Below are 16,432 nucleotides of genomic sequence, written 5' to 3' on the forward strand. Positions count from 1 at the left end.
AGCTCTAGAGATCTACTGTATGACATTGTGTCTGTGGATAACAACATTATAGTGTACACTTAAAAATCTGTTAAGAAGGTATATCTCATTCTGAGTTTTTACCACAATAAAATAAAAATGAAAAAAAAAATTATAATCCCAATTTTTAAAAATAACTTTTTTCGTAAAGCATAGTTTCTGGAGCAATAGAGGAAAAAAGTCATAATCTTGATAATGGTAATACTTTCAAAGCTGAGTATCTCCCTGGTAATTTTAATTTTATTCTCAACTTTTCAAAATGTTTAATGTAGAATAGCAAAGGACAAACCTGAGTTCAATTCCAACCTATGACTTAAAATTTATGTCACCTTGGGACGTCCTGGTGGTGTAGTGTTTAAAACTCCAAGCTCCCAATGCAGGGGGCGAAGGTTCAATCCCTGATCAGGGAACATGCCACAACTAAGAGTTCACATGCCACAACTAAAGAGCCTGCAAGCCACAACTAAGACCTGTTGCAACCAAATAAATTCAAAAAAAATTTTTTTATGTCACCTTGAGCAAGTCACTCTACCTCTCTCTGCATCCTTCACCTATGAGGCAAAGAACATATGCCTCAGAGGGTTGCTATGATTACACAGGTAAGTAACAATAAGTTAAGTGCCTAGAACAGTGCCTGGCAAGAGCTCAAAAATGGTAATATTACCATGAAAATCCGTCCCAATTTTACCTCTTTACTATTTTCCTGTTGAACAAAAGGTAAATGACATGTTTTTCTGAAACACATAGGCCCACACCCTCAATACCCTTATTTTTGGCCTGGATCTCTCATGCCAAAATTATTTTCCCTATTAATCCCCAATACAATCTCACAATCTAAAGTTACTTTTTTAAAACTTCTGCTAGACAAGGACAATTTCTGTGGTACAAAAAGAATTCTCCCATCCTTCTGATTTAGTAGGTTATGAATGGAGCCCTGAAATTTTAAGTATAGCAGGTAATTCCAAGAATGAACCAAGGTTTGGAAACTCATCTTAGATCTCAAAACTTACTTGGTTGGGTCTTGGGAAAACAATCAGGAATGGGAAAGCCATAACCTTTCGACTGGATTCCTAATTGCAATTTACCAGCCACGTGGCATTGAACAAGTTTCCTAATCTCATCCATCAGTTTTCTCACTGGTAAAACAGGGAAATCTGTTTACAAGGTTATGTCATGCAAAGCGCATTAGCCATGCCTGGGGCACAGTAGGAAATTGATGACCCACTTGGGTTCTGTAAAAATAGTTTCTAATCTTAATTCTTTTACCTAAATCTCACAAAAGCCTTGGATATACCAAGTGGCACTAACACATACATAAATACACATACATATTACTCTTCTGGTGGGGACATGATCAAAAGTTGAGACCATTATTCCATGTCACCTAAGATTTCATCTAGACTTCAATGCCACAAAATAAACATGGAATACTTTTAAAAGACATCAACATAGACTACCTTTAAGCAACCAAAACTAGAAAACAAATTTGACTGCCAAGGCAAAAATAGCTGGCAGCTGAAGGGTAGTCATTTTAGAGGTTGGGATTCAACCCTGCTGTAGGATTGTTTGGGCTCTAATCTTAACTCTCCTGGCTGCTATAGCTAAGTCAAGCAATTTATCCAGTAGTCACTCAGTTTCCTATCTGTTAAATTCAACAAGTTGTACACTAGATATCTACTAATTGCCAAACACTTTTAGGTACCCCCTCCCCCTTTCCACAGTCATTATCACCAGGACTGAAATATTTATCAAGTGCTTAGAATTGACTGATAAAGTAGCAGAGGCCATAGAAGATGAAGTTTTAGACAGCATTTTAATGTGGACTACCTATGTCCAAATCCTGGCTTTTGCCACTTCCTAGTGTCCCTGGTTATTACTTAACCCTCTGTGCCTCATCTTCCTTACCTGCAAGATGTGAATTATAGTACCTGGCTCATATGTTAAAAGATTAAACCATCTGATATAGGAAAAGTATCTACCACAGTGGCCAGTATCTGGAAGACACTCCTGAAGTGTTATAAATACTGTCACACAGTGCCTACCCTGGCATATAGAAGGCACTCAGCCAGTGTGAGGTATTATACATTGCCTTGCAATTTTGACTAAGTAAAGTAGGTACCAGTGTTGTTTTAAAAACTGGAAATGTTCATTAAGTTTTGCAAAATATAACTTAAGGGGCTTTCTAGGTGGCACAGTGGTTAAGAATCTGCCTGCCAATGCAGGGGACACAGGTTCTATCCCTGCTCCAGGAAGATCCCACATGCCACGGAGCAACTAAGCCTGTGTGCCAAAAAAACAAACAAATAACAACAACAAAAAAACATAACTTAAGAAATGAAGAACTATACTTAAGTGTTTTACATTAACTCAGAATGTTGCTACTTGTCTTTACTGTCTTAAAATGTTAAGTAACAGTAAATCCATGGCTTTGTATCAGCATCGACTGTAATAAAGCTAACCTCAACGTGAAAACTGAAAATCTTGTTTTCCAGAATTCTCTGGTTACTTCTTTAAAAATAACAACAAAAAAAACCCCTTAAACTAAAAACTCTAAAAACCATCTTAAGTCACTAAATAAAGATTAACCATTCATTTATATATTTTTATTTGGAAATGTTTATATCAGTACAGTGAAAACTAAATTCCAGAGACACTGGATGTCATTAGTTTGGATATCATTAGTTTATTATAAAAGAGAAACATGGAAATTATTTACATGATGAAAGATTTCAGAACTTCAGTGGAATGGGCAGCTTCACATGATGCCACTTCAATAGAGACATATTTCAGTCGACATATTTTCCAAGAATGTCACCATCTCTAAATAAGAAATAATCCTGCAAACAGAGAAACCATTAGTTAAGAAAACTAACAACCAATACTTTACCTCCCCTTAATATTATGAAGTTTACACACCTTGTCCTCTAGAACTACTTTGGTGCCTCCATATTCTGGGAGAAGAACTTTATCTCCAACTTTCACGCTAACTGGTTGAATCTCTCCACCCTTTAAAAAACAAGCTTTTATTAGTAAAGACATCTAGTTGATCAACTATTTACACTTTTACTAATAAACTGTGCTCACTCAAATCAAATGTTAAAAAAGGACTTTGGTGGCTGATATAATTTATATTATCAGTTGTTCACTCAAATATATCAAGTGGAGTTACACTTTGAAATAATGCACACACAGTGGCTTAAACTAAAACCTGATTTCAGTGTAAAGGTTCAAAGAGTTATACTGAGAAAACTAACTTTAAGCTTTTTAATAGTTAAATATTAACATAACCTCTCGACTAGGCAAAGTAAACCAGTTTTTAAAACCATATGTACAATGGTAACGTTTAACTTCTTCCACCACACAGAAACTCGAGTTTTCGTGATTTGGAACATATACTTCCTTTGTGACTCCATTTCTGTTCCTCCAAAGCAGATTTGGGGAGAGGGACTTAAGCAGAGTGGCCACAGCCTTCCTATTTCTAACCAGAATAGCTCCTTGCTAGAACTTTCTTAGAGGCCTGAGGTCTAACCCTTAATAGGAGAATGACTGGAAGGATAGTCCAACCAGTTCCTTTTATGCCACCTAAAACCTAAAATGATTAAAGGAGAGATTAGACCAAAAGTTCAAATCTATGCCTACTGATTTTAACACTGGAACTCTCCCTCAATCATATAAAATAAGCGATTTTTTTCCCACAATCACTTTTGCTAAAAGCAGATTAGGTGTGAACCCAACAGGGAATGATCTTTAAAATAACAGGCCGCCTAAAAGGCTACTTCTCAAATAATAACCAACAACTTTTCCCCCTCCGTTTCACATAAAAAATTAGTTCCATTTCAGTCCCCATTTACCTTTCCTTTAGAGCCTGATCCAACAGCTACTACCGTTGCTTGCAATACTTTTCCTTGTGATTTTTCTGGAAGCATAATGCCTCCTTTGGTTACAGTTTCGGCGGCACTTCTTTCAACTAATACTCGGTCAAAGAGGGGAAGAAACTTTCTAAATGCCTGTCCTGCCTGTAGAGGAAAAAAAATGTTAGATTTGAAACACAATGTATCCTAAACAAAGCACATGTGGCTTTCAAAGATAACGCCAAAATTCGTATTTTTCATTCAACGCAAACACCTCTCTGAACGTTCAGCTCTAAACTCCGAGTTTAATTTCCCATTCCCTATCTGCGTTAAGGGTCGTTGTTGCTCCTCTGATCAGCAGCCAGACGAGCTTCAAGGACAACCTTAGTTACTTCCAAGGTCAAGTATTCTCCTTCCTCGGATTTTTCTGTAAATTGTCAGCAAACACTGAAGTCCCTCTGCCCGAAACCATGCATTTTTTCAAGACGATTACACACCCACCGAGGTCCCGCAGGAGCAGCGGCTCCGTAGCCGCGCGCGCGTCCGGATTCCCGCCCCCTGACCCACACGCTGCCTCACACGAGCGTGCAAAGAGCCTTCCACAGAGAAAAGGGTCAGCTCGGCCTCGCCACTCCAGGGTTCGGGCGCGCGCGGGTCTCCGAGTGACCCCTAGCCCTTCCGCCAGGCCCAAAGAGAACCGTCCGGGCTCCCCGTGTGCCCCGGGCCAACCCGGGCCCGCCGGCCTCCAGCCCACGCAGGACCCACCATGACTCCGCCTGCCGCAGTCCGTACTCTACTCTCACGCGGCCGCCGCAGCAACAAGAGACCCGCAGTCCGATCCTCCCGGGCACGTGAACGCTAGAAAAGACCGCTCAGCGCGCAGGCGCGCTCGCCCCCGCCCCCGGCCCCTCCCCGCAAACGGGGGCGGCCGCACCAGCGCGCGCCATGATTCGCTTCCTGGGCTCTGCGCAGGCCGCTGACGCGTGGACCCAGAGGCGGAAGAAAAGAAGAGCTCTTTCTAGGCCTTTCTAGGCCGCCTGCCGAGGTGAAAGTACTCACCCGTCGCCCCTCCCGGAAATGACGCGATTTGACCCTTGACCCACACAGAGCGCGGCTCCTCCCGGAAGGTTCTGGAACGGCGCGCAGCCCGGGAACCAGCCTAAGGCGGCCGGAGAGGGCTGAGCCTGCCGGTCGGGCCCAGCGCGGGCAGGGAAGGGCGGGGCTGGCTCCCGGCGCGTGCAGATTGCAGGGCCCCGGCCGCCGGTGAGGGGGCGGGAGCCGCCCGCACGCGCGCGCTGCGGAGGGGCGGGAGGAGCGGCGGAGGGAGGGGACACGGGTTCATTGCCGTGTGCGCCCTGCGCTCTGTCCCTCACTCGTCGCCGACGGTCCGCCTGGCCAACCGCACGCTGTGCCGTTGCCCCGCAGGTACGCGGTCGCCCGCGCCGCCTCACCTGTGCGCCTCGGACCCCGGAGCCAGCCTTCCACCGCTACCCTCAGCTGGCAGGCCGGCCAGAGCCGGAGCTTCCCCGAGGCGCCGCAGGCCCGGGCCCGCTGAGCCAGGCCTTGCGGGTGCCTGTGGGGGCTCAGCGCGTGCGGCGTGGGTCGCTCGCCCGGGCAGGGCGCGGCAGGGAGGGCTTGCCCGGGGGGTCTGTATGGAGTCTGGGAAGTGTATTCACGCGTGTCCTGCGGTGGAAGCCACTCATGGCCGGGCGTAGAGTCCTGGGGAGGGTGGTCGCAGCGCATGGGAACGGTTTTTGACCTCGCGGATAGCTGGGGTACGGCGCCTCCACCTTTGACCTTGCTTGGGCTTCCTGATGGAAAGACACGTGCGGCAGCCCGGGGTGGGCCTTGCCGCCGCCCCCAGCAGCGCGGCCTTGGCCTGCTGCTCTGATACAGTAACCCCGAGTGGATACATGAAGACACATTTTAGGAATCGGATTTTTGCACGGTCAGGAATATTTTCGTTCCTCTGGTCACTTGGGTGTATAATTTGCACTTTCCCTCTGGACTTGGTTTTTCAGGGGCGGTTTGGAGCTGATTTGCTTTCAAGGCCATTTTAGCGGTGAAATATTAGCTCGTTTTTAGCGTATAGGGTAGGTGGCCTTAGGGAAGAAGGGTGTACTTTTCGCTAGTGCTATAGGTCAGACGTGCGGCGACCTCTTAAAGCTTGTGCTAGTAGCTGGTGTTCTGGGACGGTGGCGGCTTCCGAGGCCGAGGTGCAGTGGCTGGCAGAGGTCAGCCCAGTTCACTTATAACATTTCTTGTTCTGTTGAACGGGTGTCATGTTTGTGTTGTAACACACCACGGGTAGTGCTAGTATCGTACTGATGATCTACTTGTTTCCTCCGCCTCCAGAAATGCTTCGATTACCCGCAGTCCTTCGCCAGATTAGGCCAGTGTCCAGGTCACTGGCTCCTCATCTCACTCGGGCTTATGCCAAAGATGTAAAATTTGGTGCAGATGCCCGAGCCTTGATGCTTCAAGGTGTCGACCTTTTAGCCGATGCTGTAGCCGTTACTATGGGGCCAAAGGTATCAGTATTATTTTGTTGTAATTTAGAATATTGTTAAGGAATAACATTTTGTTGATGGCAGGAGTCACGGCAAGCTTTTGAACAGTGCTTTGGTATTCATAAACTGCTTCTGCCAAATTTGTGAAACTTTATTCTGTACAATGTGTGATATAATCAAGCGGTAATTCCTAGTTCAAGATGGAGTGTTAAACTCAAGGTAGAATTATTCTCGCTTGCCTGCCTGAGTTAAATTTTGGACCCTTTCCCAGTAGTTAGTACGAGGCATAGAAGGAGAAATATGAAGTCCAGAATACCTTAAGTGTGTTCTAGTAGGTGCTAGTTTAACCTAATGTTTTTCTGCTGTTTCTCTGTTCCAAAGCACGTTTAAAGTATCAAAGTGATCCGAACTATATAAGCATACCTCACAAGAAGCAGCTTTGGTTCAAATTCAGAAGCTGCCAATACTGTCTGTACCATAGTTAAGATTTAATGTTGAACAACTCTGGAAGGGTGCACTGTACTTGTCTTGCTGTTAGTATTTTAGAATCTAAATTTTAAAAGAAGTTTAAAAGTAAAATTTCACATTACTGTTACAGCAGGCACTGAACAAAACTTAAATATGAACTCTGAAGACTTCTAGAATTTCATTGTAATCTACCAAAGTGGTATTGGTTTATAAGAAGACATCTTTTAAGTCTCTAGAATTTTTGTCTGTGAACTAAGAATACTGATGAACTTGCCCTTGAGATTCATGCTGCAGATATGATAAAAATTGTCAAATGTTGCATTGAGGCTTTCAAGTAATTGCCTATTTGAAAACTGCTCTATTTTAAGCTAAGTAGTAGAGTGTGTGATTTTCCTATTTTTTTCTCTCTGCAATTATAGGGAAGGACAGTGATTATTGAACAGAGTTGGGGAAGTCCCAAAGTGACAAAAGATGGTGTGACTGTTGCAAAGTCCATTGATTTAAAAGATAAATACAAAAATATTGGCGCTAAACTTGTTCAAGATGTTGCCAATAACACAAATGAAGAGGCTGGGGATGGCACCACCACTGCTACTGTACTGGCTCGCTCTATTGCTAAGGAAGGCTTCGAGAAGATTAGCAAAGGTGCTAATCCAGTGGAAATCAGGAGAGGTAGGAATGTCTCTTGAACTATCTGTTAAAATTATATTAGAAAGTTGACTTTCTTGTTTCTTCTGTCTCCTAAAAAATCTTTTAAAATCTTAAAAAAAAATCACTGAGTAGTGATTGAATTCCTGACCATGTGGTGGGCACTGTGCGAAGTGGCAAAGAGGGAAATTTGACTAAGACATTCCCTGTTGTCCACAGTCATCCATCCCTGTGCCATTGTCCCCTGGCCCACTTGTCCCCCAAACCAAGTTTATTGGAAGTTACAGCATGTACTGTGTACCTTGAAAGTAATAAGTTTAGTGGAGATTCATAGGGCACAGAGAGATAATACAGTTTATTTTCTGTTTCAGTGCATGCCATCCAACTCCATGTGATTAGGAAAAGTACTGGTACAGAAGCAGTGCATAAGCATTAAGGCATTGAAACACTTGAACATGATTCAGAATTTTTACTTGACATGGAGCTGTGAGAGAATAAGCATTTTAATATTTGTTTTTGAACCAGGTGTGATGTTAGCTGTTGATGCTGTAATTACTGAACTTAAGAAGCAGTCTAAACCTGTGACAACCCCTGAGGAGATCGCCCAGGTATAGATTTTGTTTAATAATATTTTACTATAAAGTTAAAAAATTTTTTCAGTAATGTGATTTTATTCCATAGTTACACAGTGTCAGAAAAACAGTATTTCCCAATCACCAACATTGGAAGCATTTTTCTTACTGCTGAATCATTTGAAAAGTCCCCCGACCAGGGATGGAACCTGTGCCCCCGTTAGTGGAAGCTCAGAGTCTTAATCGCTGAACCACCAGGGAAGTCCCCATAGTTAGAGTCTTAATGAGTGAGTTGTCATTTTAGCTCTCTGTGACTCTGAGTAAAAACTCATTTGTTGGTGTAGAAAATCTTCTTTGGCCATTTATCAAAGATGTATAATTTTTGTCATGTTCAAAATTGCCAGTTTGCCAAGGGAAGAAAGGTAATGGGCTCAGCCTCCGTTTTTTTTCTTTTCGTGTGTGTGTGGGTATTTTGGGTTGTGGGTTGGGTATTTTTTGTTTGTTTTTTGGGGTTTTTTTGGCCACACGGTGTGGCTTGTGGGGTCTTAGTTCCCTGACCAGGGATTGAACCCGGCCCCCTACAGTGAAAGCACGAAGTCCTAACCATTGGACTTCCAGGGAACTCTCTTTTTCCTGTTTTTGTTTGAAAGACTAATTGTATTTTTATTTCATATCTTTGAAAAATAATGTAGCCAAATAATGGATTTTCTTAAAAGTTGAAAACAGAACCAATACTTCATTAGACTTATGCCATAAAATGCCCTCCCTCTCTCTCACTGCCACCATCACCCTCCCTCTAGTTTTCCACCAAGGATCTATCAATTTGGAAGTTACTGAGAAAAGGGAGGGGAGTTGATTGAGGACAATAGTCTTACCTTTTAATTTGGAAGAGTAATTTGATTATTTCAGGTTGCTACAATTTCTGCAAATGGAGACAAAGAAATTGGCAACATCATTTCTGATGCGATGAAAAAGGTTGGAAGAAAAGGTGTTATCACAGTAAAGGCAAGTGTGTTTTTAATGATAGATTGAAATGAGGTATCTGATAATCTGAGTTTTACAAATACAAAAATTTGATCTATGTATGTTTCCAAAAGTATATTCTGTTTCATTCCTTTATGTGTAATATTGACGCATGTATAGAATAGAGTGCTTACTGTGTTTTATGTGAATTATTAACCTTTGCCTTCAGGAGTAAGTCCATCCTAACTTAGATGATACTGCCTTCTGGCTGTAAAAATTAGTTTAAATATGTACATATAGTCTTGCCAAAGTGGAGTTGGGACATTTGCATACTCCTGCCTGAGTTCCTTATGAGAAGTGGGGACTATTAATTGGTCTGTAATTACAGTCTTTGTGTTTCTTCAGTGAAGTTCATGTAATGAATTCTTTGACTTTTCGTAGGATGGAAAAACACTGAATGATGAATTAGAAATTATTGAAGGAATGAAGTTTGACAGAGGGTATATTTCTCCATACTTTATTAACACATCAAAAGGTAAGAGCAAATCAGTACCTTTTTTTTTTTAACATAGTTTGCTTTGTGACAATCTGAGGGCATTAGTCAGTGTCATACCTCAAAAGTAAATTCATATGTTCCAGAAGTTCATGTATTTGAGAAATGAAAGGAAAAACATGAACGCGATCTCTTTTAAAGTGTACTGGAGGGCTTCCTAGGTGGCCAGTGCAGGGGACACAGCTTCGATCCCTGCTCCAGGAAGATCCCACATGCCGCGGAGCAACTGGGCCCATGCACCACAACTGTTGAGCCTGTGCTTTAGAGCCTGTGAGCCACAACTTTTTTTTTTTTTAATAAATTTATTTATTTTATTGGCTGTGTCGGGTCTTTTTGGCTGTGGGCTTTCTTTTAGTTGCGGTAAGTTGGGGCTACTCTTCGTTGTGGTGCGTGGGCTCCTCATTGCCATGGCTTCTCTTGTTGCGGAACATGGGCTCTAAGTGCGTGGGCTTCAGTAGTTGCAGCATATGGGTTCAATAGTTGTGGCTCATGGGCTCTAAAGTTCGGGCTCAATAGTTGTGGCACATGGGCTTAGTTGCCCCGCGGCATGTGGGATCTTCCTGGAGCAGGGCTCGAACCCGTGTCCCCTGCATTGGCAGGCGGATTCTTAACCCCTGCACCACTTAGGAAGCTCCAAGCCACAACTATTGAGCCCATGTGCTGCAACTGCTGAAGCCCATGCACCTAGAGCCCGTGCTCCGCAACAAGAGAAGCCACGGCAATGAGGAGCTCACGCACCACAACGGAAGGTACCCCCACTCACCTCAACTAAAGAAAGCCTGTGCACAGCAAAAAAAAGACCCAACACAGCCAATAAAATAAAATAAAAATAAATAAAAATAAAGTGTATTGGAGCTATGGTTTAGAGGTTTTTCACTTAAATAATTGCAGTCATTTTCAGGATAATCTAGAGTTGGTTAGAAATGTTCTTTGCTTTTTTAGGTCAGAAATGTGAATTCCAAGATGCCTATATTCTGTTGAGTGAAAAGAAAATTTCTAGTGTACAGTCCATTGTTCCTGCTCTTGAAATTGCCAATGCTCACCGTAAGCCCTTGGTCATAATTGCTGAAGATGTGGATGGAGAAGCTCTAAGTACACTCGTTTTGAATAGGTAATAGGCAGTGATATTTGGTTTACATTTCTGTACAAAAGGCAGTTATTTGTGTTGATGTTTGAAATCTCTATTATGTACATCCACATTGAAACACTTGTGTTTGTGTAATATTGGTGTTCTTCAGGAGCCCTTAGTCCAATTATGATTTTTTCTTTTTTGAATGGGGTCCCAGAGTCCTTAATGTTTTGTACAACTTTCTCATAAGATAGTGTGTAAGTGTTTAAACTTGTTTTGAAGATAAATGACAGAGTTTTATTCTCTTTTTCACAAAAAGACTTAGGGAAAATAATATTTTCACAATTACAATTTTTCATGGGAAGAGGCAGAAGACTACCATCCTGATCTAAGTGTATTTAGCAGTTGGTATTTTACATAATCTGTTAAAAGAAAAATTTTGTTAATGAATAGTCTGAAATAGAGAAATTGGTACTGAACCTTAAAGTAAGTTGAAGTCTACTCATTTACTTTTTTGAATCTGTAGTTTAAAGTATTACTTTTTACTTATGTTAATGCTGTAAGCAGAATCTTAGGGCATTATTAAAATACACATTCTTCCTATTCTTAGAACCTGAGGTATATCAGAAATGAGTCTCCAGTTTTTTATTATAATGGAAATGCACAAATGAAATAACAGGTATAAGAGAATTGAGTACCTTGACCTAAGTGAGTTTACTTATCCAGGAATGTTTGTAGCTTGGATATGCTTTTGGGGTTATGAAAAAGCCCTAGAGATTGTGGGATTTGAAGCAGAAATAGGAATACAATAGGCCTTGAAGAGTTTTCACTGAGCCATTTTACTGGTAGCTGTAAAGTTGGATCTCCAGTTTACTTGGCATATCATCAGAGCTTAACCCTCTGATTTTTATTTGGCTCCTTAATAAAATTGACCAGTTCTGTCTTAGTTTGTATATTCCTTCCATTTCAGTCTGGTCTCAAATGGACATTTTTTAAATTATATATTCTGAATATTCATTACCTAATTAAAATGTAGGTAAGCTTAGTGATATTATCAGCAGTATTTACATTTATAAAGGAACTGAGCTTAAGACACTGCTTGGGATATAGCCAGTATTATATAATAACTATAAATGGAGTATGTTAACTTCAAAAATTGAGTCACTGTGTTATATACCTGAAACATAATATTGTAAATCAACTATACCTCAATAAAAAAGAAGAAACTGCTCAAACTTGACTTTAGTAGCAACTTAATCTAATACTAAATGGAACCCATAGGTTGAGGGTAAATGCTGATTAGGTGACCCCCAAATTTAGTATGTAGTAATTCTGGTTTTCACAATCTATAAAATTGTTGTCACTATTTAATTTACATGTTTCCAGCTGGAAAGGTTAGCATATCAGGTCAGCAGTTTATTAAGGTAAGCAGATACTGGCAAATATGGGTAAATGGAAAGTTGCTCTTTCCTGTCTCAGCTTGACTGAAAATTGCTAGGAAGCAAAAAAACAAAAACTTTTTAAAGTGCAGTTTCCTAAGTAATTCTTAGTTGTCAGAACTTAAAGAAGCAGATGGCATTTTTATAAAATTTAAATCTTATTTTAATAACTTCTTAACAGGCTGAAAGTTGGTCTTCAGGTTGTAGCAGTCAAAGCTCCAGGTTTTGGTGACAATAGAAAGAACCAGCTTAAAGACATGGCTATTGCTACTGGTGGTGCAGTAAGTAAAATAAATGTGATTTTGGTTTACTAAATGTTATGTATATATCCAGGTCTGAAATTTATAGGTAGAATTCACATTCACACTTTAACAATCAGGATATTGCCATCTGAACTGTTAACTTAATCTGTGTTTCTGTTAGATATTTGGGAGTTGGGGTGGGTTAAATAGTGCTAAGGTGGGTTTCCTTAACTTGCCATGAGTCTGGCCCAGGAATGGGCTTACTGACTAACCTGTTTTCAAGAATGTATTAAAAAGGACATAGGATTTGAGAATTTAGGCCTAGGGTCTAGTCTTGGTTCCACCAAAAGTATGGCCTTAGATGAGTTTTCTGAGTTTGCAGTTTTTTCAAAGCTAATATTGAGGATTAAGTAAGAAGTTGGAAATGTAGTGAAAGACTATATTCAAGCTTTGTTTGGTCTAGCTATGGTCTTGAAATCTCATATTTCAAAGAAACAGAATTACCAGATGGTTCTCTTATTGAAACACCTGTAGGATATATTATTAATGAACTTGGTATAATGAAAAAAACTAATTTGTTCATTTTAAAAAATGTTTTTGTAGGTATTTGGAGAAGAAGGACTAACTCTAAATCTTGAAGATGTTCAGCCTCATGACTTAGGAAAAGTTGGAGAGGTCATTGTGACCAAAGATGATGCCATGCTCTTGAAAGGAAAAGGTGACAAGGCTCAAATTGAAAAGCGTATTCAGGAAATCATTGAGCAGTTAGATATCACAACTAGTGAATATGAAAAGGAAAAACTGAATGAACGTCTGGCAAAGCTCTCAGATGGTGTTGCTGTGCTGAAAGTAAGATTTCATTGCTGTAAATAAGCTTCTTGGGTTCTGAGCCCAAGAATGACTACTCCTGTGGTATTCCCCATTAGTGCCATGTAACTAAAATATTTAGGGAATCAACTTCCTTGTGGAGATATTGTATAAAATTTCTTTACTGAAACATTCCTTCCTTAAAACCAGAATTGAACTTGTAGTGGGGGAGTTGTGTGGGAAATAAGTTTTATTAATGATCAGTCTGGAGTCTGAGTTGTGGGACACACAGTCACTCTATTAACTGTTTAATCATGCAGTTACTTACAACAAATAGGCAACCTTTTTTTTTATTTTATTTTTTTAGGCAACTTTTTAAAAATTGCTTTTTAAGTAAACTAGATGATTTTTAATGACTCTTAGCAGTCAGCATCTTGAATGGGAGAAGCCATACTAACTGGAGTTCTTTTTTAATCTTTAGGTTGGTGGAACAAGTGACGTTGAAGTGAATGAAAAGAAAGACAGAGTTACAGATGCCCTTAATGCTACACGAGCTGCTGTTGAAGAAGGCATTGTTTTGGGAGGCGGCTGTGCCCTGCTTCGGTGCCTTCCAGCCTTGGATTCAATAACTCCAGCTAATGAAGATCAAAAAATTGGTAAAAAGTTACCTTAGAAACAGGTTTACTTGCAGCCTGATTTTTGGTCCTTCTGTTGTTGGAATTATATTATTGCTGCCACTAGATGGAACAAGAAGGCACAAAGCAAATTCCAGAATAACAAAAGTAGAATAGCACTGATATCAGAGATCTTGGGGGGGGGGGGGGGGCTGATTTGACCTGTGGTATTTTCCCAATTGGAATTTTTCTAAATCTGTACTCTCACAAGTAGAATTGTGCTGTAATAATTACAAAGGAAAAAACTAAATTTGCTGGAATTTATTTTCTTTGTAGGTATAGAAATTATTAAAAAAGCACTGAAAATTCCTGCAATGACCATTGCTAAGAATGCAGGTGTCGAAGGATCATTGATAGTTGAGAAAATTTTGCAAAGTTCTTCAGAAGTTGGTTATGATGCTATGCTTGGAGATTTTGTGAATATGGTGGAAAAAGGAATCATTGACCCAACTAAGGTAAATAGTTGACCATTGTCTAAAAATACTTTCAAGAACTCTAGTCTTTTTGATTTTTTACTAAGGAAAAGTAATATTTTACCAAAACTTTTCCCCTAGGTTGTAAGAACTGCATTACTGGATGCTGCTGGAGTAGCTTCTCTGTTAACTACAGCAGAAGTTGTAGTCACAGAAATTCCTAAAGAAGAGAAGGATCCTGGAATGGGCGGAATGGGTGGAATGGGAGGTGGCATGGGAGGTGGCATGTTCTAATTCCTAGAATAGTGCTTTGCCATTATTAATGAACTGTGAGAGGAAATTCGAGGCAGTGTTCCTTACCAATAACTTCAAGAGAGGTCACTTGAAGGAGATAACTGAAGAAAAGGCTGGCTGATGTTTAAGAAGATCACTATAACCATCAGTTACTGGTTTCAGTTGACAACATAGAATGGTTTACTGCTGTCATTGTCCATGTCTACAGATAATTTATTTTGTATTTTTGAATAAAGACATTTGTACATTCCTGATAAATGAGTATAAGAGCCATGTACCAATGTACTGCTTTCAACTTAAATCACTGAGGCATTTTTACCACTATTCTGTTAAAATCAGGATTTTAGGGATTGCCATCACCAGTTGAGAAGTTAAGAAGCAGCCTTTCTGTGGAGACTAAGAATAATTGTGTACAGAGTAGAGAAATATCCAATTATGTGACAACCTTTGTGTAATAAAAATTGTTTAAAGTTAATTGTGTTAGCCTTTCTGTGATCTAGAGGATGTGAGGAATGAAAGCCAATTGAAGACGGAGGGGTAAGGTTTGACCCATCTATAAAATGTTAATTCTACCTATAGTTTCCTCATGTTTCTCTATTTTCTCTTTGCTGCAGACTGGATTACATTATTATATTGGTAATGGGGGGAAATTTTAAAAGGTGACAACTCTGAATATTGTCTGTGTTTGAGATTTGGCCATAAAGAAAAGGACGATTTGTTTCTTTGAAGGGTTATGGTTATTGTTCCAGAGCCTCAGATAAGCCTTGGGTTCCCTGCTGGGTTCCCTGCTAGGTACCCAAGTGAAGAAGGCAAGGTTTGTAGTATGAGTGTACTTCAGTGGAAAGGAGAGGTGTGCCATTCAAGCATAATGGATAGCAGGGAAGGGCATTCACAACTTTATATTCACAGCCCAGTGTGATTGCCTTTATTTCTGAAGAACTTGAGGTGGGTTTCAGTCTCAATGCACTTGTTCTTTTTTATTAGATAAAACAGTATAGAAGTATGACTTACTTTTAAAACAGCTGTGTGTGTGTGTGTGTGTGTGTGTTGGGGACAGATACTGATTTGCAAGATAAAATGCTCTCTAGTTTAAAGCACAACATCTTGTGCAACAACATCTGAATTCTTTTACTTTAATCTGTGCCAAGAATGTAGTCTTAACTTGGAGCTATAGAATCGATCTGCTCAATGTTGCACGGTTTGGCCCCGGGGTTGCTGCTAAGAGGTCTGGGGTAAGGTAGGCACTGAGGCAGATGTTTCTACTTTCCTTATCTAGTATGCATAATTTGGACAGGAATAGAGGAAAAATAAAGTCCATCACAGATAAGAGCCAAAGTCACTTGGAATCCTGAAGATTTCTAGTTGCTGGGTTTTTTTTGGAGGGGGGGCATTGTTTGTTTCCTAGTTGCTATTTGATCAGAGAAAATTGAGTGGAGCCTGAAGAGATCAGCAGGAGAGGAAAATTTACTAAGTCATGTGCTAGACACTGGACTAAGTACTTGCATTATTTTAACCTTTAGAACAATCTTGAATTAGAAATTACTTATCAAATCTATGCTACACTTAGTAAAGTGAGGTTCTGAATGGTTAAATCATTTACACAGTCTCAGAGCTATTAAAGTGGTGGTCCCCAGATTTGAACCAGGGTTTAATTGAAGAGTTTAAACAGAGCAAAGCTTGAGTGAAGCCCTAAGCCAGGATCTAGGCAATTTTAAGAAACCTGAAAGCTGCAGCCAGAGAAATCAATGTGGATAAATGGAGAAATTCCCTTTTCCTTTGACTAGATAACTGCACAAGGTGATTGCAGTTTTGGTGAGATTCCAGAGAGGAGCAGGAGTATCAAGGATCAGGATGGTTCCTTCAAACACCATTTGGTGAGGACTAAAGATGCTAGTGACTAGGTGAGGAAGC

At 40.4% G+C, this 16,432-nt stretch overlaps 2 protein-coding genes across 4 annotated transcripts in view; one reads left to right on the forward strand and one right to left on the reverse strand.

Moving 5' to 3' along the window:
- LOC130858171 (MOB-like protein phocein) overlaps positions 1-4,927 on the reverse strand; it is a 39,886-nt gene extending 34,959 nt beyond the window's left edge. Inside the window, exons 1-4 of one of the 2 annotated variants that reach the window (XM_057744156.1) lie at positions 4,635-4,875; positions 3,870-4,034; positions 2,935-3,024; positions 2,607-2,855 (exon numbers count right to left, since the gene is read on the reverse strand). In XM_057744156.1, coding sequence (XP_057600139.1) covers positions 2,805-2,855; positions 2,935-3,024; positions 3,870-4,034; positions 4,635-4,637 — 309 coding nt within the window. In that variant the 5' untranslated portion in view covers positions 4,638-4,875 and the 3' untranslated portion in view covers positions 2,607-2,804. Of the gene's footprint in view, positions 1-2,606; positions 2,856-2,934; positions 3,025-3,869; positions 4,035-4,634 lie in introns of those variants that run through there. The other variant, XM_057744157.1, reaches the window with a different exon arrangement.
- Positions 4,900-14,996, forward strand: HSPD1 (heat shock protein family D (Hsp60) member 1). Of its 2 annotated transcripts, none has more exons than XM_057744154.1 (12): positions 4,900-4,914; positions 6,225-6,400; positions 7,267-7,519; positions 8,021-8,103; positions 8,977-9,072; positions 9,472-9,565; positions 10,526-10,694; positions 12,273-12,372; positions 12,937-13,182; positions 13,622-13,796; positions 14,091-14,269; positions 14,369-14,996. In XM_057744154.1, the coding sequence occupies exons 2-12, from the start codon at positions 6,227-6,229 to the stop codon at positions 14,519-14,521; spliced, it is 1,722 nt and encodes a 573-aa protein (XP_057600137.1). In that variant the 5' UTR covers positions 4,900-4,914; positions 6,225-6,226; the 3' UTR covers positions 14,522-14,996. The 2 variants fall into 2 exon arrangements, with proteins under 2 accessions (XP_057600137.1, XP_057600136.1); XM_057744153.1 differs by lacking the exon at positions 4,900-4,914 and adding an exon at positions 5,157-5,294.
- The last annotated feature ends 1,436 nt before the right edge of the window (positions 14,997-16,432 follow it).

Source organism: Hippopotamus amphibius, chromosome 8 (assembly GCF_030028045.1).
Source record: "Hippopotamus amphibius kiboko isolate mHipAmp2 chromosome 8, mHipAmp2.hap2, whole genome shotgun sequence".
Lineage (NCBI taxonomy): Eukaryota > Metazoa > Chordata > Mammalia > Artiodactyla > Hippopotamidae > Hippopotamus > Hippopotamus amphibius.